At 38.7% G+C, this 25,433-nt stretch overlaps 1 protein-coding gene across 1 annotated transcript in view; it reads right to left on the reverse strand.

The window, feature by feature from the left end:
- The window catches only part of KIAA0586 (KIAA0586 ortholog), a gene marked incomplete at its 3' end in the record, with an annotated part of 49,117 nt that extends 24,561 nt beyond the window's left edge, over nucleotides 1–24,556 (reverse strand). The window contains exons 1-18 of the mRNA XM_009995100.1: nucleotides 24,539–24,556; nucleotides 23,416–23,488; nucleotides 22,680–22,746; nucleotides 21,849–22,029; nucleotides 20,872–21,105; nucleotides 20,210–20,378; nucleotides 19,566–19,733; nucleotides 18,455–18,566; nucleotides 17,025–17,169; nucleotides 15,488–15,529; nucleotides 13,825–14,051; nucleotides 12,377–12,449; nucleotides 11,798–12,058; nucleotides 10,447–10,621; nucleotides 4,032–4,217; nucleotides 2,663–2,850; nucleotides 1,352–1,459; nucleotides 251–331 (exon numbers count right to left, since the gene is read on the reverse strand). Coding sequence (XP_009993402.1) covers nucleotides 251–331; nucleotides 1,352–1,459; nucleotides 2,663–2,850; nucleotides 4,032–4,217; nucleotides 10,447–10,621; nucleotides 11,798–12,058; nucleotides 12,377–12,449; nucleotides 13,825–14,051; nucleotides 15,488–15,529; nucleotides 17,025–17,169; nucleotides 18,455–18,566; nucleotides 19,566–19,733; nucleotides 20,210–20,378; nucleotides 20,872–21,105; nucleotides 21,849–22,029; nucleotides 22,680–22,746; nucleotides 23,416–23,488; nucleotides 24,539–24,556 — 2,508 coding nt within the window. The remainder of the gene's footprint in view (nucleotides 1–250; nucleotides 332–1,351; nucleotides 1,460–2,662; nucleotides 2,851–4,031; nucleotides 4,218–10,446; nucleotides 10,622–11,797; nucleotides 12,059–12,376; nucleotides 12,450–13,824; nucleotides 14,052–15,487; nucleotides 15,530–17,024; nucleotides 17,170–18,454; nucleotides 18,567–19,565; nucleotides 19,734–20,209; nucleotides 20,379–20,871; nucleotides 21,106–21,848; nucleotides 22,030–22,679; nucleotides 22,747–23,415; nucleotides 23,489–24,538) is intronic.
- Between the last annotated feature and the right edge of the window lie 877 nt (nucleotides 24,557–25,433).

Genomic DNA, 25,433 nt, shown 5'->3' on the forward strand with positions numbered 1-25,433 from the left:
GGATTCTAACCCATCCAAATAAAAGTTAATGTTTATTTTAATTCTTAAAGGTCCTTTATTTACTAACACACGGTAATTTTAAATACTGTTTATAGCACTGCAAACACTTCACTATTGCTTACAATGTTTATGTTTAAAGTTGCTAGTAAAATAAACTAATCTTCTGTATTGTGCTTTCAGTTACAACAGAATAAGAGAAAACAAATATAAATGGATTTAAAAGGAAAGGACAGCTTTGCAATATAATTACCTGTGTGACATCAGTAACATCAATGAAATTAGTTCCTGGAAACTGTGCATCTTCCTCCTCACTATGTACATCTTCTGGAGTCTATAAAGACAGATTAAAATTGTTAGGTACTTCACAGTGGGGAAAAAAAAAAAGCATCAGCAGAAACACTTAATTACAAGAATGCAATTAAATGACCACTCACTGTTAATAGCCTGAATCCAGAAAAAATGCTTTACCCATCCTAAAAGTCTCTGCATAGCATAAAGAGATTATTAGAACTTTCTCTTGTATGCTGACAGCTAAAACCTGCTGTTACCAAATCGAATGGAGTGTCTCAGCATCAGAAGTTCTAGGGCAATACCTGTAACTCTTAAGAAAATCAGTAAGACAAAATATTGCAAAGCACAGCACGAGTCTGCAAGTGTCTTAACCAACTTTTGTGCAGTTCATTGATATTTAATAATATCCTTTTATATCATCATGATTTTAGTCCATAGTCTCTGTCTTATGCAGTGAATACCTTGACCACAGGGCTCTGAAGGACCTAACTACCTAAGTCAGAGTAGCAACTAACACAGAGGGAAACAGAACATACAATAACTACAAAAACAATCACTGTAACACTGTGCCATCACACTGTCCTGCCTGTGCAACACACAAGACAGAAACTCACTGGAACAAACAACATGCCATCCTGCAAAAACATGACCTAGTTTACAACTCTGCATACAGCAGTTAACCTTCTAGTTGCACAGAAACTTTCACTGCTGCTTAGATTAAAAATACATCTGAAAAATTCTATGGAGAACAGAGGAGCCAGCTCCATACACACCAGGCTACCAGTGAAGAGGCTGTGCATACACACCCCTAACCACTCGAGTACAGCCAAGGAGGAGACAGGAATGAAGAACATCCTCAAGTCTTCATGCCAGAACACTGGAGCCAGTATAAATAAGATCCACTAAGGGATTAGAACAGGACAGAGAAATGCTGATTTTCTTTTCCTGGAACTACCCAATTCTTCTAACTGAAACAAGACAATGAGATAATTTTGTGGCCATTTAACATATTTTCTTTTTAAACAAATTTGAATTCACAGACATTTAGAGCAATCAATACCTGTATTACAGCACTGACAGGAGGAAGTGCAGGTTCAGAGCCTGGAAGAACATTGTTAACACTCACACTGTCACTTGAAACACTGTCAATATCCACATTTGGCAACACCTAGGACAGAAAAAAGTACCAATCTGAAAATGTAGGTATTCACTCAGCTACTATCACTGAACTTTCTAGATTCTCTCTTCCACTTCTTACTGAGTCACTAAACTCCAGTGACCTCCTTTTCTCATGTCTGTATCTGATAATTCAAGTGTAAAAACCAGAATTCTGTAATGCACAAAAAAACTAATCCCAGAAGTGTTCATCTCCTCTCTTGTGGTACCTGATTTCTCCTGTTTTCTAATCCTGTTACTTTGTCTTGCATGTGACAAAAGGTGAGTGCAACTATTTAAACAGCAGATGGGCGTTTGACTTGCAATCCATTTGCACTATGTTGGCCTACAAGCCGCTGCGTGGGCTGGTTATTATCTTCAGGTTGTCATACATCTGGCATAATAAAATAAAGGGATAATTGTGTGACAATATAGCTTGTAATACAGGCATGCTCATTAGAGCAGTAAGATGTGGGGGTTTTAAGAACAAAAATTTAAATGCTTGCATAATTCTCTGGGGGGGAAAAAGTCACCTCAGACATTTAAGAACTGGGTGAAGTAACAGCAAAAAGGATGTGGGTGGAAAACAGTGATCCAGGGAGGGAACAGATCACACACACTACCTGTATTTAACTTTGATTTCTATGAATCATTTGTATCTGAAAGGCGTGTGTAGGAGTGTGTATTTCTCAACAACTTGAATCCAAAACAACGAATATGTAAGAAACATTAACCTCCTTGACAACAGACTCATGTGAGAAATAAAAAAAACAAAGCCAACCAACCCACTAGGTAAGGATTGCAATGGCTCATTACTTAGCAGTGAAATTCTTGGGTTGACTATCAGGTTGAAACAGAAGTCTTAAAGTCTAAAGCATTAATCCAAGAAGATTGACATGTATTTTAATACTTTTTTAATTCACAGTTTGTTCTGGCTCAAAAATCTCATTTAAAAAAAGAAAACATGGCATAGAACTATTTTATAAACACCCTGCAAACGTGACTTACAAAACAAATAGCTTTCTATTCTGGTTAAACAATAAAGATAATTGTTAAAATATTAATATTAGCAAAGCATGACAACTTTTTGTTCCCTCCATTCTGTATGTTTCTATTTCATACTGAAAACCATCTACTGGTGCCAAAGTTACTGATGCATGAGACTGTCTTTAGTTAGCATTTATTAAAATAAACAATGATCATTCTTGCCACACACCTGCACAGTCAGCTGAGGTGGATCCTTTCTCTCTGATCTTATCTCTACCACAGCTATGTTTGGTTTTTTTACCTCCTGTACAGGCTTTGGTGGCACTTCAGGAAGAGAAGGTGTAACTGCAACAGGTTGTGCTTTACCTATCACCAATCTAGCAGGCTGCAGTGAGATGCCACTCATCTGAGTCTGACCTAAGGGCAATTTAAAAATAAAGATATACATAAATCTCCCAAGTCAACAAATTAATACATTAATTAAAATTAAATCCTGGGTGCCTGTGTTCCACATGAGACAGACTGTGTAACTGCAGACTAATTAACAGGTCCCCTGTTAACACTAGCTGAAGCATAGTGCTTTACCAGGTAATTTTAAGGCTTTCCCAGCAGAAACTGTAAACTCAACACTGACATGTTTTGAAATTATTCCTTTTTCTTTACTATGGTGACACCTACTGCTGAAAATCGGAATAGCTACATTGTGTTTGCTGTTAAAAAATTATATACCATGCTCCCCCCACCTCACATTTTCTTAACCATATTCAAAATATTGTTACACTTAGTATAGCATCCCACAAGTTTTAATTTGAGATAGCCTTTTAAAACATAATTATCTTTTTAAAATGACAATATAATACCAAACCTTGGCAAAACAAGGCCTATATAAAGGTTCTATTGAATGTTCAAAAATACAGAAGCCATAACAATGCATTAAGTGTTTGGCACAATCCTACTGAAATTGTTTGGCTTAGTCATTGTAGGGGACAAGAGGAAATGGCCTCAAGTTGTGCCAGGGGATGTTTAGAGTAGGTATTAGAAGAAATTTCTTCACTGAAAGGGTTATCAAACACTGGTACAGGCTGCCTAGGGAGGTGGCTGAATCACCATCCCTGGAGGTGTTTAAGAGATGTGTAGATGCGGGGCTTGGAAACATGGTTTAAGCATTGGACTTGGTAGAGTTGGGCTAATGGTTGGTAGAGTTAGGTTATGGCTGGACTTGATGGTCTTAAAGGTCTTTTCCAACCAGAATGATTTTGTGACTCTGTAAATGTTGAATCCAAGAGCAAATGATTCAGTTCCTGCTTATGTGGATACCAAACGTAAACACAGAGCAAGAACCCTAGAACTGTAAATTGTACCAAAGAAGGTATGTACAGCCAAGAAATAATTGCTCTGTCAGGTTGTCACCAGACCTATGGCATGAAGAATTAAGAGAACCAGATAATTTTAAGCTGTTCCCCCACATAGATTTCCCACTAAAAAAGGAAATCTCATGGGCCAGAGGAAATCACTGGCTTAGGAAGATGAAGTTTTATTTCCACCAAGTAGCAGTCATTCATCTTCACAGACCCCTTCCACAGGTTATTTGCTCCTACCTAATGGAATAGCCATGGGAATTAGGTGACCTTCAAGGAAACCTGAGCCTGCAGGTACATCTTTACTTGGACTAAAGAGATACTGATTTTCCTGGCTAAGTGCATATAAAGGATGCTGCTGCTTAGGGCTGGTCACCACTGTCTGTGCATGAGGAGTCTGTGTTCTTGCTGACTTCACCTTTGTGCCTGAAACAAGAGCAGACAAACCATCACCATCAATGCATGGGCAAACAAGACAATATCACACACTACTGATTTAAGCCCTTCAACTAAAACAGTTGCACGTTTTTGCTGTGGGATGGAGGGAGCAAGGGAGCGAGACAGGAAGGTGGAACATAAAAGTCACGGAGTCAGAGTGGTCAGAGGGCTGGAAGGGATCTCTGAAGATCATGCAGTCCAACCCCTCCTGCTAGAGCAGGATCATCTACAGTAGATCATACAGGAACATGTCCAAAAGTGTTAAGTTAGATGTCACAGTACTCACAGCAATAAAGGAATTACAAATCACAACTTTCAAACATCCGAGTCTAGCAAATAAAGGCACATAACTGTGAAGAAAAGGTCAGAAGGATGGAAGTAGACTGGAATGAAACATGCAATTTAGGAGGTAAGAAGGAACTCCTGATTTAGGTTTGAAATACAGCATTGGAACAGCATGCAAGTCTGGCATGCCAAGCAGATAGGGCATAGAACAAGAGACAGTTTGGCTGCAGTTTGGCTGTATTAATCAGATTAACTGCCTCAGTTTTATAAACACGCAGTTTGTCTCTAGACACAATATTGACAGGTACTCAACTGAACAGGTATAACCCGCAAAATCCTGGTTTAACAACTCCTTGCTACTGGAATGTAAAGCCATAATTAACACCTGTAAGTCTTGATTTGCAATGTTGAGGAAGCACTGAATTTTGGTTCAGTTTTGAAAATGTTTTGTTAAATAGCCAGCCAGAAGTAAGCTGTATATAACAATGCCTTAAGCATATAGCAGAGAAGAACATTTATTGCAGTGATGCATTTCTCACTAGACAGTCATGAAAGGTCTTATTCAACTTCTGTTCTTTACAAAGAATAGCTATTATTAGGCAAATAAATAACTTTAAATGAATAAAAACTGCTTGAAACATGCCCAAAAAAGGAGAGAACAATCATTCATCAAACAAAAGTGCTTCTACTGCTACTTTGTAGGCATTAGGAAAATAAACCTGAAAGACTCACATTGGTAACCAATTCCCAAACTTCACTACGCTGGAAAATGTCACCTTACTCCTCTGTTTCTGACCATCACCCTTCCTGTATTAATGGCCAGTTAACACATGGCAACAAGCACTTTGTAGCTCTATCCACATTTAATAGCTTCCTAATTAATTGAAGAAAAACCTTCAACTATCCTAAAACTGAGAGATAATAAATATTGATAATATGGGTTCTAAAAACAAAGGCAATCCACTCAAGGAGTGGTATTTTTGTACACACAAATTATGGGTTGGAAGCCCAGAAACAAGAACAGCAAGTCATAACTTTTCAGTGAGCAAGAACAGGTCAGAAAGATGTGTCCCTGAAAAAGGCTTTAAGGTCATGTTGGGTAAGAAATGCAATGAGAAATCACAATACAATGCTGTGGTCAAAGGGATAAATATACTCCTCAGATGTCTCAGCAGGCTGAGGTGGAGCAGAAGATGACTTCCAAACATGATAACACTGCACACAGTTCTAATTCTGTACCTCTGTAAATATTAAAACAGATTAGACATCAAAGGGCCTTTTTCCTTCTTTCAAAAAAGAAGGAAAATCACCCCAGAACTGAAGTAGCAGTGAACTGAAGCCAAAAACTCACAATAAATCAGATACTAAACTTGAAGAGTTCCATTGACTTTTGAACCATAAGGTATCGGAGCCATGGGAGGAAGTAATTAAGGGCAGAATTTCATGATGTCTTTAAATGATGAGCATGTGCCTTTCTGCAAAGCACAGGTTAGCCAGAAAAACTGTTCTTCAGTCAAAGACAAATTACTGGACTCAGTAACATAAATAGATACAGTTCAGTGGCCTGTGATTTAGAAGGGGTCATAGCACATGATCTAACAGTCCCCCCCTGGCCTTGAACTTTTGAGTAAAAGCAGAAATTGGCAACAAGTCTGCAACACTGCCAACTTGTAAAAACAAGGTTCTCCCAGTGAGAATGATTAAGCACTGTATACACATAGCACCTCATTTTAATTGCTTTCAACTTTTCATTTCCCCCTGAAAAGTTTACTTGCACTAGGCAGAAACCAGACATTTAATTAAACTTAGCTTTAAAAAAAAATAAAAAATGGTGTTTTACATATATTTATCAGTTCAAATTATGCAAGAAAAGAACTCCAACTTTTTTTTTAGAATTGCTCTCTTACTCATAAACGTGTTAGTTGGATGTTTTTTCCAGCTTCCCAGAAGAAACTAAGTATTAGTCACTACAGTTTATTTGCAAAAAGAAAATGGTTGAGAAAGTTATAAAATGACTGCAAAGAGACTCTCCAGATGGCCATTTCAGTCTTAAATAAACATCCTTATTCTAGCACTAATTTAAAACAAGCTCAGTGGACTGCTCTAAGAAAATAAAGTCATTTAATAAGTCTGGATTTTCCAGCCAATCAAACCCAAGGCCAACAACTTCCAATAATTTTTAAGCCTTTATCACCTGGTTCATCAAGGCCAGGAAGGGAATCTGTGGGTACAGATCCATGAAGGAAAGTACTAATCATGCCCAGTATAAGTAAGATTGCTTGCTTACTTGCTTTTTTCAAGAAAGTGGTGCTTTAAAGTGCTCATTTGACCTTGCTTCATTTTATGTTCCCTCCTACTATAGAACAGTACAGACCTGTTTCTAATTTTATTATTCTTTCCTGCCATAACAGCATCTTTCAGAATAGCAGCCCTCAAAAACATGTAACTACTTTGTCTTCAAGAGACCTATGTGAAACACAGAAATATTAATTTCCATTTTATTGGCAAGATATAGGAAAGCACAAAAACTAACCAGCTTGACCAACTGTCTTACAAGAAGCATCAAAGACAAGTAATGCCAATATCAAAGGCTGACCTCAGTATAAAGCCATTAAAACCATAGAATGGTTTGGATTGGGAGGGACTGTAAAGACCACCTAGTTTCAACCCCCTGCATGGGCAGGGACACCTCCCACTAGACCAGGTTGCTCCAAGCCCCATCCAACCTGTTCTTGAACAGTTCCAGGGATGGGGCAGCCGCAGATGCTTGGAGCAACCTGGGCCAGGGTCTCACTACTCTCACAACAGAGAATTTCTCCCTCAGATCTAGCCTCAATCTCCCCTCTTTCAGCTTAAAACCATTACCTCTTGTCCTCTCACTAGAAGCCCTCGTAAAAGCCCCTCCCCAGCTTTCCTGTAGCCCCTTCAGATACTGGAAGGCTGCTATCAGGTCTCAGGACACACATTAATTGGAGTGCTACTCTTGTAAGTGACATGCAAAAAAATTCGATATTCTTCCTTTCTTCCCTTAGATAAGAATATAAAGGGGTGTCTTATTTTACTTACAGCCAAGAGAAGTGACAAAAACATAACATTCTGTAACCACAGTCTGATGCGAAATAGAGAAATGAGTTTTGCTGCAGCTTTATGATGGCAAACACACAAGCTGCTGTACTGCTGGAGGATGACTTAAGGACTTGGAACAGAATCATTTTGGGTAAAGGCTATCCAGAGTTCATTCTGGTTTCAAGCAAATAGCTTTTAAACTCTGTTTGTCACACGTAGGAGTTCTGGAAGATGAAATGCAGCGTGGATCCAGTACACAATTTTCTCTTTCATTTCTCTTTGCCTCCAACAGAAAAAAAAGCTAAAGCACAGGAGCAGTTTATTACAACTGCAACCTGTACCTTTACCTTTCACTGACACAGCTGAATTAAAAACATACACAGCAGAAAGCAGTTAGTACCATGTGATCAAATGACCTACTTCTTATAATTAGATTGCAGGGGCACTTTTCCTGCCTCTTTACAAGGCGTTGTTTCTGGAATGATGAAATTGGCCTCCATGGAAAGGTTGTGACCTTCTATAAAGGACAAGAGGCCAATAAATATGGAAGAAAAATGTCATTTAGGACTCAGCAAAAGCAGAACTGCTGATTAAATATTTTTAAGAAGTGTCTGTTCTCAATCCAAATCTTAGAGGTCACTGTGTTATTGTTATTGCTACACTAAGTGCTTAGTAGCACATATTTTATTTTAAAAAATCTCTCCAGAATCAACTGTATTACAGGTGTTCAGCATAACCAGAAGTCCAAAAGAATGATATATCCTTCTGGTCCTTCAAATGAGTATACTGACATTTTTCACAAAGAAAGGAAGTGGTTCAAAACAAGTCAAATAAAAAATACAAGCAACAAGCAGTTATCATACACCACATTCTTCCATTTTTACAAGAAATGAAGTTCTGAAAAGTCTTGTAGATTTTTGCCAGGAATGTTACACATTTTCCAGGAGGTTTATAGGAATTACAAACACTTTCTACCAGTAACACTTTCTCTTCATGGATCAAAACTGGACTCCAGAGGACTGACCACAAAGTGCCAAGAAATGGCATGAAGACTATGCTAAGCTGAACAACAGATTCTTGCACTATTTTGAACATTTCCCACCATAATGTCAAAAACCCCACCCAAACAGAACAGCAGTGCTTGTCTTCAAAGACGTATACAGGTTTTATACCATACATGGCCTAAAACCATGGTCTCATCAGATAACTCTTCCTCAGGTTAATCTCTTATATTTCATACAGCTATAATAAAAAAACCTCAGACACCATCTTTTAAACATGACAGTTCAGATTGCATCAAGTATATTTTCCCTGCATGGTAACAACAGCATAGGTGCAAGAAGCACAGAGGGAAGCAAACTAATACTTTTTCACTGATGCTCTCATCCTGCTAAGCAGCCTGTGCTCACTATCCCTCCTCTTACACTTAATACACACTTGCTCTTCATCATCATCTTTTACCATATAATTTGCTCACTCTCTCCTGAAGTGAGAAGAAAACTAAGCCCTTGTTGTTTTATTTTGTTGTTGTTTTTTTTTAACCTGCCCTCCACTGCAGCTTCTTCTTCTTGGATTTCCCAATCCCCATCATGTTTTGTTGGTTTCTTGCAATGTTTTTCACTACCTTACAATGTGTAAAGTAACTGGTATCTTGACTAAACCATAGTTTAGTCAAGATATGGGGAAGGATGAGAAGTTCCCCCAGAGTATCAGTCATAATGAAAACAGCAAAGTGCAACCACTTTGGAAGTATCTTTGACAAAACTTCATCCCTCATTACCAGCATCTCTAGTAATTCAAATTAACAGCAGTAATGACATCTAAATCTCCCCATAACCCTACACATTCAGTTTTTTTGGCAGCTCAATTAAAGATTAATCTTACTTTATGTATTAGGAATAAGTGGGTTTTGACAGGATAACTAGGAAATAAGAGCTATCTAAGTAAAACAGACAAATCTAAACTATGCTATTTCAAACTGCAATGAATGGATGAATTTCACTAGATCAAACATAACTTTCTACTAACTCAGGTAACTGTAGAAGAACTTTATCTTATGTCAGATATTGTACAGTTTCACTTTTTAATTGTTACTTTCATACATTTTTAATAGGTTAAAATATTAAATCTTCTAATCTTGATACTTTGCCTACAAAACTAATGAATGGAATTAATTATTAATCAACTAATAACCTTTACCAGTCAATTAAATAACTGTAAAAAGTTAGCACATTTCACCCTGACCTGAGTAACAAAAGATGTTTTACCTGCATTTAGTGACCTCAACCAATGCTTACAATTAACACATTTCAGTATTTTCATATTAATAGAGGTCATCTTCAAACCCATCCATATAAATTTTCATACTGCAATTCACATATTAGAGGTGGGAAAAGAAGTATCACAATTCTTAAATGTTTCAAATCTCAGTAGATTTCGTAACTTCAAATTAATTAATCATTTAAATGACATGATTAGACAAACCTGACACAAAGAATGCATTTCAGTGACCTCTAGGAAAGACGAGTTAGTTTCTCAACACACTAAACTTTCAGGTGTTTATGTTGTTACTTTGAGCAATTCAGCTCTTTAAAAGCTGGGCAACAATAAATATTTACTGAGTTTATTAAACTGAGAAATGAGTATGACTTCAACAATTCAAAATAACTGAGATACACACAAAGCAAATCTGAGAATCTACTGATATTTTTCAGTTTTGATAAGAGCACCTTCTAACCCTACTGCAGTTGCTTAAGCTTTCCACTGAAATGCAGGTGATACAGGATTAAATAGTTTCACTTGTACAAGGAATTTCTAATGGAAAAAGTGGGAAGAAACACTTAATCCACATCAAAGCATTGCTTACCTCTAACACGCTCTATCACCTTGGGTCTCTGAAGCTTAGATTTGGGAGAGGGAGAGTTGAATCTCAGATATGGTGCTTTTTTAAGGGTGCTACGATGGCCCTGGTAAATTGGTTTCCCATAAACTTGCCACAGATAATCTTCATTTGGTATCACTGCTCTTCTGCTCACATGACTCTGACACATCTGCAAAAAAGTAGTTTACAGTTCTTCAGACAGGAAATTTGAACACATCAATAGTGGTGCAAAAGTCTAAAGGGGAAAAAAGTAAGAAGTTCTGCAACAAACAATATACATTGTAAGCACACATGAAAACTCAGCCATACATAAAAGCAGCTTCCTAACAGCTGAATAAAACAGCAGGTATTGGGCAAGACAAATTCATAGGCCTGTTGGAGAGGGTCCAGAGAAGGGTCAGCAAGATGATCAAAGGCCTGGAGCAGCTCTGCTGTGAAGACAGGCTGAGGAAGTTGGGGCTGTTCAGCCTGGAGAAGAGAAGGCTCTAGGGAGACCTTAGAGCACCTTCCAGTACTTGAAAGGGCCCTACAGGAGAGCTGGGGAGGGGCTTTTCATCAAAGAAGATAGTGATAGGACAAGGGGTAATGGTTTTAAACTGAGAGAGGGGAGATTTAGGTTAGATATTAGGAAGAAATTCTTCACTCTAAAGGTGGTGAGAAACTGGAATGAGTTGCCCAGGGAGGTTGTTGATGCCCCATCCCTGGAGGTTTTTAAGGCCAGGTTGGAGGAGGTTTCGTGTAACCTGATCTAATGGTAGGGCTCCCTGCTCATGGCAGGGGGGTTGGAACTTGATGATCTTTGAGGTCCCTTCCAACCTTAATGATTCTATGATAACATGATAATTAATTCTATAGTGTTATACACACTCAGCTGATACTTTTACAGCAAATGAAAACAAGGACAATTCTCACAACAGACATCCACAGGACAGGGCTATCCCATTCATTCAGACTCTTCTCAGTGATGTCCAGTGACAAAACAAGGGGAAATGGGCACAAACTGGAGCACAGGAAGTTCAAGTTGAACATAAGGAAAAACTTCTTTACTGTGAGAGTGACAGAGCACTGGAAAAGGCTGCCCAGAGAGGTTGTGGAGTTTCTATCCCCAGAGACATTCCAAACCTGCCTGGATATGTTCCTGTATGATCTGCTCCAGGGCATCCTGCTATAACAGGAGGGTTTGACTAGATGTTCTCTAGAGATCCCTTCCAATCCCCACCATTCTGTGATTTGAAATTATTATGGTTACACATACAAACCCCTTTTCACATGAATACAGCAACTTAAAGCATAGCAGTCATTACCCAAGAAAGAAACCAACTACTTGGGAACTCACATCCATTAGTTTTTCTTTCCTCTGAAAACTTTCAGAAGAAAAGTAAGTTCTAAACCTCTGTTTTCTTATGTTATCTTCTGCTTGCTTCTGCAATGGCTTAGCTGCAAATAAAGGCTTCTTTGTCAAGCATCCTTGGGTTTTTTCAGTTTTTGCTTTAATTTCTTTATTGGTCTTGGTAGCCTTGATGTTTTGGGCTCCCTTGATCCACGGGACCTTTTGATTGTACTTCTCTTGTTCTGAATCAGTTCTTGCCATTTCAGCCTAAAGATAAAACATGAACAGAAAAGAAGTTTTAATCATCAAGGATATCAGAAGAGTTTGTGGCCAACTTTGAAGTTCTGAGAACTGGCTTGGTTTTCATGTTAGCCAGCAACTGTGACCAGTGATTTTCATTAAGCAATGGAAGATTTAAACAGGGATAAATATTTTAACCTAGCCTATTACATGCTATTAATAAGCAGCTTTGTGATGTTTTCAAGTTGTGAATCAATCATGTTTAACTATTGACAAGAAAGAACAATGTAAGGTGGAAAAATATCATGCAGAAAAAAACCCTGTACCCATTTTTAGCAGCCATACCTGGATTTCCACACTGATTGCCTTGATCCACTCATCCACAGTCTTTCGGATACGAATCTCTTCCAGTGCATCTCTGAAATAGAAGAAATAACTATTTTAGGTAAGTGCTGCTTAAGGGGCACCAATTTGTTCCTGGGAAAGTAGTGACCTATAAACACTATAAAAAGAGAAACCCAGAACACAGAGACACTAAGATTCTGTACCTCTACAGGCTCCAGCAGGCACCAGGCAGCCCTTATCTGTTCCTGTTTTGAGCAAAAACTGTAAGAAACAAGGTAAAAGTATCCCAACTCAGAAGACAAAAGGCAGATGACAAAAACTGCTGCTTCCTCTAAAAGATGATACCAAATATCATGCCTGAAAACAATCCTGACATAAAGTTACCTTCAAAGATTAAGTTGTAACTGATTAGGAAAACTCTCATTGTGACCCAAGTAAGAGTGTTTAATACAAATAATGAAGCTGAAGTTCCAAAGCCAAAGTTCTGCTGTAGGATGACTAATCCTGTAACATTTACAGGCTTGTGAAGCCTATTCTGCTCTGAAGGATGAAATTACCCTTTAATTTTCTAATTAAAGCAACTTTGTCTACAAAAACCTAAATGTCTCCTTGTCATAACAGCAGAGCAGTTTGTCCGGATGATAGTGTCTCAAAATGCAGATTAACAAGAAGGAACAGGTAGGTACTCATCATAAAAAATAATTTTAATCAAGAGGATCAAAGAATATTTGAAATTCTAAATCATAGAACCACAGACTTGTTTGGGTTGGAAGGGACCTTCAAGACCACCTAGTCCCAACCCTCTGGCATGGGCAGGGACACCTCCCACCAGCCCAGGTTGCTCCAAGCCCCATCCAACCTGCCCTTCAACACTGCCAGGGATGGGGCAGCCACAGCTTCCCTGGGCAACCTGGGCCAGGGTCTCACCACCCTCACACTAAAGAATTTCTTCCTAATGTCTAACCTAAATCTCCCCTCCTCCAGTTTAAAACTATCACCCCTGCCCTCTCACTACTCTCTTGGGTGAAAAGTCCCTCCCCAGCTTTCCTGGAGCCCCTTCAGGCACTGGAAGGTGCTCTAAGGTCTCCCTGGAGCCTTTTCTTCTCCAGGCTGAACACCCCAACTCTCTCAGCCTGTCTCCAGAGCAGAGCTGCTCCAGCCCTCTGATCAGCTTCATGGCTTCCTCTGGACTCTCTCCAAGAGCTCCATGTCCTTCCTGTGTTGAAGGCTCCAGAACTGGACACAGTATTCCAGGTAGGGTCTCACAAGTGCAAAATAGAGGGACAAAAGAATCATCTAATGACTGGTAAGAAGAGCCAATAAATAGTTTTTTGGGGGACTGCACTAGTTCTTCATTTCAAGGAACTTAAAAATAAGGAAAGGTGATACAAGGTGTATGAAGACATAAAACAAGCAGTCAAACAAAGTGTTGGATAATAGGGTCTAACCTGTTTGTGGCCAAGGCATTAAGAACAGTGTCCATGGCATCTCCATCCTTTGCATGAATAACAGCTTCCAAATTCTCTTCAAGAACTTTTTTATTGTTTTGAACTTCTCTCAAAACCCTTTCAGCATCCCTCAGTATAGATTTTGGCACTTTCACATTTTGAAGGATGGATGATTTCTTGAGCTGATGATGTATTTGAGGCTCAGATGCAACAGGAGGGTTTTTTGACTAAAATTGAAACAGAACCACTAGCTTTTCATTTCAGATTGTCATTTCCATTTTCCACACATTGATCAGAATTCCTATTTATATATTATCAAATCAAGGCCTAGCATGCCTTGCACATGTACCACCATCAACCTCCATTACTCAAGAACATTGGGTATGTTGCAAATATATCTATAAGACAAGCAAATGGAAAGACATCCAGAAGATCTCCAAGGCTAAATGATGTAATGCCTGAGAAGCAATGCTAATGAAGCAAATGAGTGTGTGAGAAGATGGCAATTAGATACATGAAGTAGGCATTGCATGAGAATCTCTCCATGTAACAGTATTTAAGTATAACTAAATGCATAATAAAAACAAATTCTCCACATATATGTATTCATTTGGTATTGATCTGTCCCAAGAAACACCAAAAATATACTTCAGTTTTAACAACAATAAAATAAACCCCTTAACAGCATCATGATTCTGTCCCTCCTGCTGATTTTTAATTCTCATAAGAAACAATGAAACATCTATTAGTCTTTTGCTTTGCAGAATCTTTTTACAGAGCTAAAAACCAAGGACATATTAGCTGCTAAATACAAAAGGAAGGGGCACAAGTACATAGGAAACAAGGAGCCACACAACTATACCTCTCACATTCAGTCTCACACTCTTGATGAAACCCAAAGGTCCTGAAACAGTGCTTCATTTTCCACAAATGAAGCAAAAATAAAAATAATCACATTTAAAAAGTCATAAACGTACATAAAGAAAAAGAAACCTCAAAATTAAGCCAAAATACCCATGTTTGAGTAGGCACTGAAAGCATCCACTGAATGAACAGAAAAAATTCTCACAGATGAAAAAACAGATTTGGCTACTTTTATTGAAGAAAAGTTTATGTTCTAACAGATGTACTGCCAAAGCACAAGGGACATAACAAAACAGAAATCTACACACTGATCCCATGATTTTCGTCTTGCCTGGTGAGAAAAGGACAACATACCAAAAATTATTTGCCAATTTTATGTAGGTTTTCATGTAAAAGTTAAACTTTTGCACAAATACTAGCTCAATAAGGTGAAATCTCCAAGAAAATGTAAGAAATACAGACAGAGGTTCAACTGTAAAATGATGTAGATTTGCCAATTAGAGCCAGATCAAGAAATGGTAATTTTAGTAACAGTCCACATTATGGCAATTTTAGAAGCCAGCTTTGTGCCTGGCAGTTGTATTAGTCCCTCAAGATAGCTCAGTAAGATTAAGACAAGTCAAAGAACAATTTAAATGTTACTTTGAGTAATGTAATCTGTATACAACAGCAACTTTAAGAAAAACCAAACAGGTATGCAGTAGTCACTGTAGTGTTATCTCACAGCAAGCATATTCCAAACTGTTTCATATTCCATTATTTAAGGAAAAAAAAAAAAAAAAAAGGATACCAGATATACCTTAATAAGATCATTCATGTCTGACTTCCATGAGTTTGCTTCCTAAAAAAGACAGAAGAAGAGCTTTTGAAACTCACCTAATGACACATCTGTTAAGGTAAAATCTAGAGTAGATATTTGATCTGTTTAAATGGGCACAATCAATTCCTTTGAGCTACTAAATCCCACTGCACACTTGTTTTGGACTAGAGCTCCACCTTCTGTTCCATCTCAACCTATTCAGGCCTTTAATTTGCTTGTATGACAAAGCCAGTGGTCATTTACCCCATTTATTGTCTCACTCTATAAATCTCTGAAGGATGAGAAGCCAATAGTGAAGTATCTGATTACACTCCACATTTGCTGAAGTCATCACACCTGTCTTCCCACTGACCTTTGTTGTAAAGAGAGATTTTAAACCATTTATGTCAACTGTGTCTTTCTCACCTGCAATCCTTTCTCCCCTCTCACCATCAGCAGATCTGCTGCTGCCTATACTAAGGTATGTTAATTAAGTTTTCAGCAATAGTGTTAACCAAATATTTGCAACAAAAACAGGACCCATGGCATCTGGTTTTCACTAGCAGGAACAATTAAATACTCAACCCACTAATATCTTACAAAATCTATGAAACAATGCATCAGCTGTACTCTAAGATAAAACAGATGATGCTATGTTGTCAAAAGATAAAGCAACAAATAACTGGCATGTAATATTAAATATTTTTAGGGAAATAAGCAAACTGAAACTTTCAACCACAGAAACAAACCAATAGAATCAAAGCTGGTATGTTCCAAGCCAATTCACAAACCTGTGGATATTCAAAGTCCCTCTCCTTTCCCACCACTCACATTTACAAGACCATAGAGGAGCCCAGCAGACAGGCTAAATGATCGGGTGTATCTTTCTTCCACATAGAACCAGGGTAACAAGCAGATAAAAGCCTCAATTGTCAAAAGCCAGAGGAAACTTATACTTTGCCAGAACAGAACCATTTTAGCACCAAAAGTACAAGATCATTAACACAAGAAACAATGATGTGATGCAAACCAGGCAATTCTTTAGAAGCAGTGCTCTTTACAAAAAGAAATGGCAAAACTATAAAGGAAGTAGCTTAAGTCATCCCTTAAGTTGATTGCAAATAAACAGAACATTGTTCTTCCACAAATGGGAATGTTACATGAGCTCTGTAGCTCTAGAGGAAGAGCACAGGAAGAGAGCCAGCAGAAAACAGGAACTGAAAAGACCTGAAGCCTTAAAACAAAAAAATAAATAAACCACTTCTTTTTAAAAAAACAACCCTATTTTATATTTGGTAGAATGGCAGTAAAAGCCTCTATACTCCAGTCCATTGTGCCCTCACTGAGACATTACTCAAGTTCAAAGCCTTCCCACACACAGACTGCAATATTTCAAGTAATTGTAAACAAATGTCAGCCTTTTTACAGAGGTAGAATCAAGGGCAACATTTCTACTGATACCAGACCTGTTAAGCTTTTCTCCACACTTTTTATTCATCTTATTCAAACTTGGTCATTCTGATAACACGGACTGTACCTGTAGCATGTCACGCATTTCTCTTCTCAACTGGTCAAGATCTTGAAGTAAAGAGTCTGCTTTTTTCACTGTTTTCTCAACTGAATTGCAGCTTTGGAAGGAGCTTTCCAAAGCAGGCAATGAGTCTGTGTGCAAAGCAGTATGCCTGCTGAGAGAAACACTCTTCATTAGAAGTCTCATCGCTCTTCATGTGGCCCAAGAAAGTTGCCAACATTGAAACTGAGCAAGAAATCAAAGTGCAGGAATATCAAAACTTTATATAAATGGAATTTTCACCTAGGTTAAACACAGGTTATTTGGTTTATCACTTAACATCTTGAGCTGTATCCTTGTATTTTGAACTGGGAAAATACATCTAAAATTCAAATCTTATAGAGCAACATTTAGTTCTTCAGACACCTTTCCATTTGAAGTATTTCATATTTTTGCATATACTATCACAAGTAAGACAATATCTGTACAGCTGCTGGAGAGAATCCAGAGAAGGGAAAAGGAGCTGGGGAAGGGTCTGGAGCACAAGTATGTTGAGGAGGAGCTGAGGGAACTGGAGGTGTTAATCCTGGAGAAAAGGAGGCTGAGGGGAAACCTTTTGGCTCTGCAACTGCCTGAGAGAAGATTGGAGCTGGGGGGGGTTGGTCTCTTCTCCCAATTAACAAGCTACAGAACAAGAGGAAATGGCCTCAAGTTGCACCAGGAGAGGTTTTGACTGGATATTAGGAATGATTTCTTTACTGAAAGGGTAATTAAGCGCTGGAACAGGCTGCCCAGAGAGGTGGTTGAGTCTCCATCCCTGGACATGTTTAAGAGATGTGCAGATGTGGTGCTTGGGAGCATAATTTAAGCACTGGTCTTGGTAAAGTTAGGTGATGGTTGGACTTGATGATCTTAAAGGACTTTTCCAACCAAAATTCTGTTACTATTCTGTTTCATTAGTGAAATTACCATATCCATTTATTGCCTGGGGAAAATGTTTCAGACTGGGTGGCTAAGAACATTTCCCCACCCACACTAAAGCTCAGAAATCGTTAGGCAGATGCTGCTTCTTCCCAAAAAAGTGTTCTCATCCAACTCCCACAAGCAGGCACCTTGGACTCTCCCTTACAAGGGCAATTCCACCCATATTTGGCTTCATGACTCTACTCCACAACGTGCTGCAATAAAAGCAATACACTCAGGAGACAGAAAAGCACTCCAAGTGCTGACCTCTGAGATAGGTGTTATGGACTGTCCTTAGCAAGCAGCCTTCACCTACCTTCAGCACAACAGAAATGCCAAAGTAGCAGGCAGACGGCAGCAGTGTTTTATTTCAAAAGTCAAAGATGATGCCAGTGACTTTCTTACACCAATGATATTTAATACACCTTTCCCAAGTTCATGAGGAGAACAAAAAAAAAAATCTTCCTCGATGTTGGGTTGTTACATGTATTTACCTGTCTTTCTCAGAATGCCTGCTCATTTTCAATGCTGCCTTCTCGGAAGGCTCCATCTGCCTCAGTGGCATTTCGTGAGAATTCAGAGTGTGCTCAAGAAGTCTCCCTTCACCTAAGGGAGAAAAAAGAAAGTTAAGTTTGCTCAATATATTTAATACTTCATTTCCTTTTTCAGGCATTTCACCATGATATAATACCAAGGATAGCAGAAATAACTTCAGGTTTTAAAACACAGATTTACTTCAGATAAGACAATTTGCATAAAACCACTTCCACTAATCTATCTTACTGTGACTGCTTCACATGGGCAAAGTCAGAAAACAGATGAAACTGTGACAGCAAATAACTGAGTCACAGAGGAACACTCTGTCCATAATGTCACAGATTTGTTCTTCCTTTGTCTCATTGCATTTATTCACAGACCCAGGGAATATCAGGAATATGTGACAGTTGTATAAGAGAGAGAGAAGCAGCAGCCTGAGAAGGATCTGACAAAGACACAAACAGGCATTTTTGTCAGTCACAGAGTAAATGGCTGGATCTTTTATATGTTGTGGGGCTTTTTTTCAATCTTCGATCCTCAAGCAAATCTAAACACAACCATCTAAAAAAGGGTGCTTTCTTTTTTGATCCAGTCCTCATAACTGAGTCTCATGCCACGAAACTGCAGTAGAAGAAAATTACTTCTTTTGCTTTACACATGGTGTTTTCTTTCAGCCCATGCATCTTTTTGTGGGGGAAAAAAATAATCAGTTCAACCACTGATAATGCCTAAGTTATTAAATAGAACTCAAATTTTTCATTATTCCATATAATCTTCCTTAAAGCTGACAATGAAAGGTCAGACTTGCATCTGAAAAATGTTTCAGTGAGCAATCACATCATGATGCTATAGGTCAGACCAGAACTGTCATGAAGTCTTCAGTTAATTCAGACCAAGTGACTAAATCACAAAACTAACCCTTCCCAAATGTAGTTTTTTAACATTCTGAAGATATGTATTAAAAGTGCCAGCAACACAACAGCTCAGTTTAGGTGAAGCCCACCCAAAGCAATCCCCAGGCCACTCCATTCATGCCAGTGGAGGACAGGGGTATCTTTTTCACAATACCTTCACTTGTGGATGTGGGAATATTTTTTTTTTCTGTTACAGGGTTTTCTTCCTTTGAGATTTTCATGTATTTGGACACAGGTTCTGGAGCATATCTCCGAGGAACTGGTGTCATCAGAGGAGATTTTTCTGTATGAACCCCAAGACTTCGAAATTGGCTTGAATATGCTTCAGGAAAAAAAAGGTACAATTATTAAAATGTTAACAATTTTCTTGACATGAAACAAATTTAGGAAGAACAATGTGCCAACGTTACGAGTTTTTCCCAAAGATGAAACATATCACAGAACCAGGTCAAAAAGAAAAGATGAAAAATTTCATCCTTCCAAGTGGAAGGAATCAAATAAGAAACCCAAACATACTATGAACATTACAAGCTTTCAGATTCTCTCTCAGTAAGGTTCCTTTAGGTTAAGTTTACGCCTCTCTTGGTATAGACAAAGTAATTAGTAAACACCAAACCCTCAATTTAGTTTAAGCTGGAACATTTTCAGAATAAGTGTTGTATGTTACATAGGCAAAAAAAACCCATTATACAGAAAAAATGTTTACTACTTACTGCTGATGTGATGTACAATCCAGTATTAATGGAAACAAAATTTATGCACAACACTGACAATAAGACACAAGGAGTTTGTCTTCACCTTGGGCAGCTGGACCACTGGTAGGAAATAAAGCCCTCTGACAGGAAGGTACGTGGTGAGTGAGCAGTCGCTGTTCTGGCTTCTCAGACTGTTTTGTCACGAGACTGGAGGGAGGCAGGTGATTTTGCTGCAGGGCTCCCTTGTTGACTGCAGAGCTAAGGAGATGAGACTAAGAGACAAAATTACAAAGTATTTCTGATCTATGCATTAGTTTCCCAAGTAAAACTCTAAACATTTTGAAAAGTCTTTTTGAAAAGTCATTTACAACAACCTCAGAACACAGAGGTGTTTGGGCATCATTCTGCCTTCCAAAAAGGCATGGAAGACTCTCCAAATAATTTTAAAAACTCTTCTTAGAGGTTTATTCTGTATGGCTACTTATAAAATGCAAGTTACTTCAATTACAAAGTTCTAAACAATTTCTCAGTGGCAATGGGGATGCTCTACAATTTTCACATGTACTTTCCACAGACACAAAGATTAGGGGAGGGAAGGGAACAGATACCTAGGAAAGAACTTGAACTACAACTTTTCCCAGAAAGCTCTAAGCTCATGTGCTGGCCACTGGATCTTTCTTTATAATATTAAAACATAATTCACATTATTCTAACATTAATAAATGAGACACAGATTAAATGATATTGCATTGTTAACTTAGATACCTGAATATTCATTTGTTGCTCCTGTAACTTCTCCAAATGCTGAATCCTTTGCACCATAAAAGCATTCATTTGTTTTTCAAGCTCACTGACTCTTTCATGGCAGTGGGGCTGCTCCTGTTGAGTCTTCATATTTGTTTGCTGTTCAGCAACATGCTGCAGATGTCTGTCTGTCTCCTGTAGTTTGTGAATTAATGCTGAGACTGAATTAACTTGTGCTTCCAAATCATTTTGAACCTGCAAGAAGAAAAAAGGGGAAAAAGAAACGGAAAGGAAAAATCCTTACTGCAAAACAGGTGCAAGTATGGAGCAAACAAAACATCCTTCCCATCATCACGGAGTGATTTGCTTCCCAAAACAGACAGATAAAATAAGAGGTTGCCCAAATATCTGGTGCAAAACTATGAAATTCTTCTCGAAGATAAATCAAATGGTCTCTGTTCATTTACCCATTTCATAGAATCACAGCCTGGTCTGGGTTGGAAGGGACCTTAAAGATCATCTTGTTTCAACCCCTCTGAATGGGCAGGAACACCTCCCACCAGCCCAGGTTGCTCCCAAGCCCCATCCAACCTGCCCTTCAACACTTCCAGGGTTGGGGCAGCCACAGCTTCTCTGGGCAACCTGGGCCAGGGTCTCACCACCCTCACAGCAAAGAATTTCTTCCTCATGTTTCATCTAAATCTCCCCTATCCTAGTTTTAAACCATTCCCCCTTGTCCTATCACTGCAAGCCATTGTAAAAAGTCCCTCCACAGCTTTCCTGTAGCCCCTTCAGGTACTAGAAGGCTACATTTAACCAAACCCAAATTAGTTCTCCTTGTTATATCCATCAGTCAGTCTAAAATCACTAACTCAGAGAACTCTGAGTAGACACATTCAGTCTCTGGCTTTACTACCAATAATTTCAGGCTTGCTTAAGTACATTTACTATGTTAAGAGGACAAAGAACTAATATAAAACCACAAGCTACTTACTCACTTTAATAAGTGGAGCTGTAGTAGCAATTGCAGCAGCAGTTGCTGCTGCGATGGTTGTTGCAGAATCAGCTTCACTGGTTGCTGACCTGGTGTCATGACCAACACTTTCCTTTTTTCCTTTGGAGTCATTTCCCAAGAGCTGCACCTTCACCTTCTTAGGTACAGGAGGAGCACTTTTAATTCTATACAAACAAACAAAGCCTGTAAATAGCATTGTTTTCCCCATATCCTCTCCAAGCAAATTGTTTCCCACACGTAGCATTGATATCATTAAACATTTCTGCTTGAAGCCTTTAGCACCTAAGAAATAATTTGATTCTCATCTTTTAGCATAACATGAGAAATTTCTCAGTATTGTCTCACAGACTCTATTATAAAAGGCTTTTCACTGTGATGACTGCAATGAGGAGGATGTTTACAGGCTGTATTTTGCAAACTTCAATGTTCTAGTAGCGAAGTCCAACTGAATTTCTGATCTCCAATTTCCAGCCTCTGGGCACACAGCATGGGTCCTTATCTGTCTTTAAAAATACGATATAGTTTTGACACTAAATTAATTATATATCAGAGCAGATCTTGCCTCACACTTGTATCATTAAATCATTAATTGAAACAGTCTAAAGGCATTGCTGAAAATAGGTAAAATAAGCAAGATACTCCAGTGAGCTCTGAAATGATAAAATAAACTGAAAACATCTTTATGAGCAGAAAGAGAACAATAAAGAATCCTTTTTCCTTACCAGCTGTGCCTTCTGGCAGAAACTAAAGTAGTACAGTAGTGGACCTGTACAGAAACAGAACAGCTGAGACACTAACAACAACATATACTTACTTTTGCTTTAACACAGCTCTCAAAGCCTCTTTCTGACCAGTAGCATATTGAGAAATTAAAACATCATCTGTGGGGAAGGATATAATATATACTTTGTATATAACTGACACAGAATTCTATTTGAAAGGTAGGCACAAAGTGTTATTGCAACAACATGTCCAATTTTTTTGCAAAGAAGCTGTTGCCTGCACATTATCTATGGCAATAAAAACCTGTTTCTGTTCACTAAGTAGCAGACTGATTGAAACTGCCCAGAAGACTCAGAAGTTAAAAGGCATAAAAAAAGTGATTTCTTAGATTCTTAAGGATTAAAAAGATAAATTTTTATGGTATAGGTTGCTTGCAGGAAAGCATGCATTGTAGTACAATTACTCACAAGAGGAAAATCCATCCAAACAAGGTCCCCTCTCCCCCAAATTGTCTTACCAAAACAATGAATAGTTCAATTAACAAAAGAAATCTCAACATTCTGGTGCACTGGTAGAAGTCCCTCCCATTTACACACAAGAGCTAGATAAGCTAGTGTAATGCCAGCAAGACTGATGTGAAATTTGCAAAATTTAAGAACATAAATCACAATTATGGTCTTTTTATCAAAGAAACATTTGAATATTTTCATTTAAAAACTTCTAGGTTGAAGAAAAATATCTTGGATAAAATTTTAAATCCCTTTTCCTCTAATGAATCAGGTTTGTTACCAAAACAAGGGCCGTAGCAGTACATCCATGTGTCTTACCTTCAGGTCTTCTGCTATCTTCCAGCAGCAGTGAAGGATCTTCTCCTCGAACTGCAGCTTCTCCAGGATTATCCTTCAGAAGAAGGAGAGCAGAAAAGTGTACATCAAAGCCTCTGGTACCAGCAGCCAAAATTTTAGAAGCAGATGGAATTTCTGAATACAAAAACGTAGCCATCTCCACACACAAACACAAAGTCTTGGCACAAAACATTTAAAGACCTCTACCTCAGAACCATCTGGTCTTTGTAGTCCAAGAACTCACATGGCATTTTAGGGAAAAAAAAGCCTAGAAACACAATTCAAATTAAAAGCATTCCCAGTGCTGATGCAGCATATTCTCCTCATTTCTGGCCATAGAAGCAGCAGTGAAACTGGGTTTAAGTTTATACACGTTGCTAATCTCAAACAATTAAGAATTAAGTACACATAACACTGCAGAACTGGAGGGACAGAACTGACTTTTCTTTGAGTGCAACAAAGTCTGAGGAGTCACAGAGGCAAGCAAGGAAAGTAAAAGTCTTCTACTCAACATTATTTGCAGGTGGAGTTCTCCACCATCATTTTGAGACACTTGTTCAGCTCTCTAGGTCTGCTTTGAGCCATGCAAGGACTCTCCTGGAATCCTGTCCCAGGACAGGTTCATTTTCTCCCCATGCACACTCACTACAGCATGGATGCCCTACAGACAAGTTTCCATTCTATGTAAGACACAACAAACAAATTCAAAGGAAAAAACCTTTTTAAGTGTTACAGACTTCCATATAAATTTAAGTCCATGTCATTACCTATAATACAAAGAGGGAAAAAAACCCAAAACAAAACACCCCAAACACTCTACTAAACGTTTTAGCTTTTTCTATCTAACATTGTGCCACGTGTAACTACATTTTCAGAGGAAAAATGATGCTAAAATTTAAAAACATACCTTTGTATTTGCTATGCAACAGGCAAACAAAGCCCCTTCAAACACTTCAGCATTAGCATCACATCAGCAGCAACTCCAAGAGGAAAGCAGCTGCACAACTATTATGCAGAAACTGAATCAAATATCTGAGGAAACTTTTTGGGAAAAATGCTGTTCTCCTAGTCTGGAACTTCAGGAAGCAACAGTAACTTTTCTTACCATTTGGGATAAAAACATGGGCTCTGTAGAATTTTCTACTGAAGGCAGATGTTCTGGATGTCCTTTAGTACTTGAGACTCCTAAAATAAAAGCAGTTTCACTGTGGTCATAATGATTAATTACTTCTAAAGCATCTTCAGTATACCTTGACTAACCCAAACCTCAGCCTTTCCTCTGCCAGTATCTTTAAATCTCTGAACATAATGACTTTCCTATCACAAATGACCACAGGCATCCCCAGCTGAAGCTAACAAACATTCATCAATCCTGTGAGTGTGGATTATAGGCTTGTTTTACCAGCCATGAAAACGTCACTGAGAAAGAAAGCACTGAACAACCAACACTGTCCAGCTCAAATTCAAGTCTACAGATCATGGGAAAATAGAAAGTTACTTATCTAGAGAGAGAATTATAGTTGTCTGAGAACATGTTTTACAGAAGGACACTAAGGACTGCACACACTGTGGTTGTGTCAGAGACTAGTTTGTCTGCAAAAAATTTTAAGCTGTTTGAATCTTGACCCCCCCCTCCCCCAAAGACAAAAAGCCCCTCCCCAAACTCCAAAGACTGTAATTGACCTACATTTTATAGAAACTTAAGGACAACTCGACCTGGCTAGATAAGCAGCACAGATTGTGTCGGTGTTGAATCTGATGTGAAACAAACCAACTCACCAACCAACCACACACACACACCCCCCCCACACACACACACACACAAAGCCTGTGAAGGAGCAGCGATCCCTGCAGTGCCGGAACACAGACATTCCTCAGAGACAGAGCTGCTAGGTGACCGAAAACACTTCCCAGAGCGTTTCTCTCACACCCACCCACCCGGGCCGGGCTCCCCACGCACCCGGGGCCGCGCTGCGGGACGAGCCGCGGGTCCCCCCCTG

This window comes from Chaetura pelagica, unplaced genomic scaffold, assembly GCF_000747805.2.
Source record: "Chaetura pelagica isolate M959 unplaced genomic scaffold, ChaPel_1.0 scaffold783, whole genome shotgun sequence".
NCBI classification, from domain to species: domain Eukaryota; kingdom Metazoa; phylum Chordata; class Aves; order Apodiformes; family Apodidae; genus Chaetura; species Chaetura pelagica.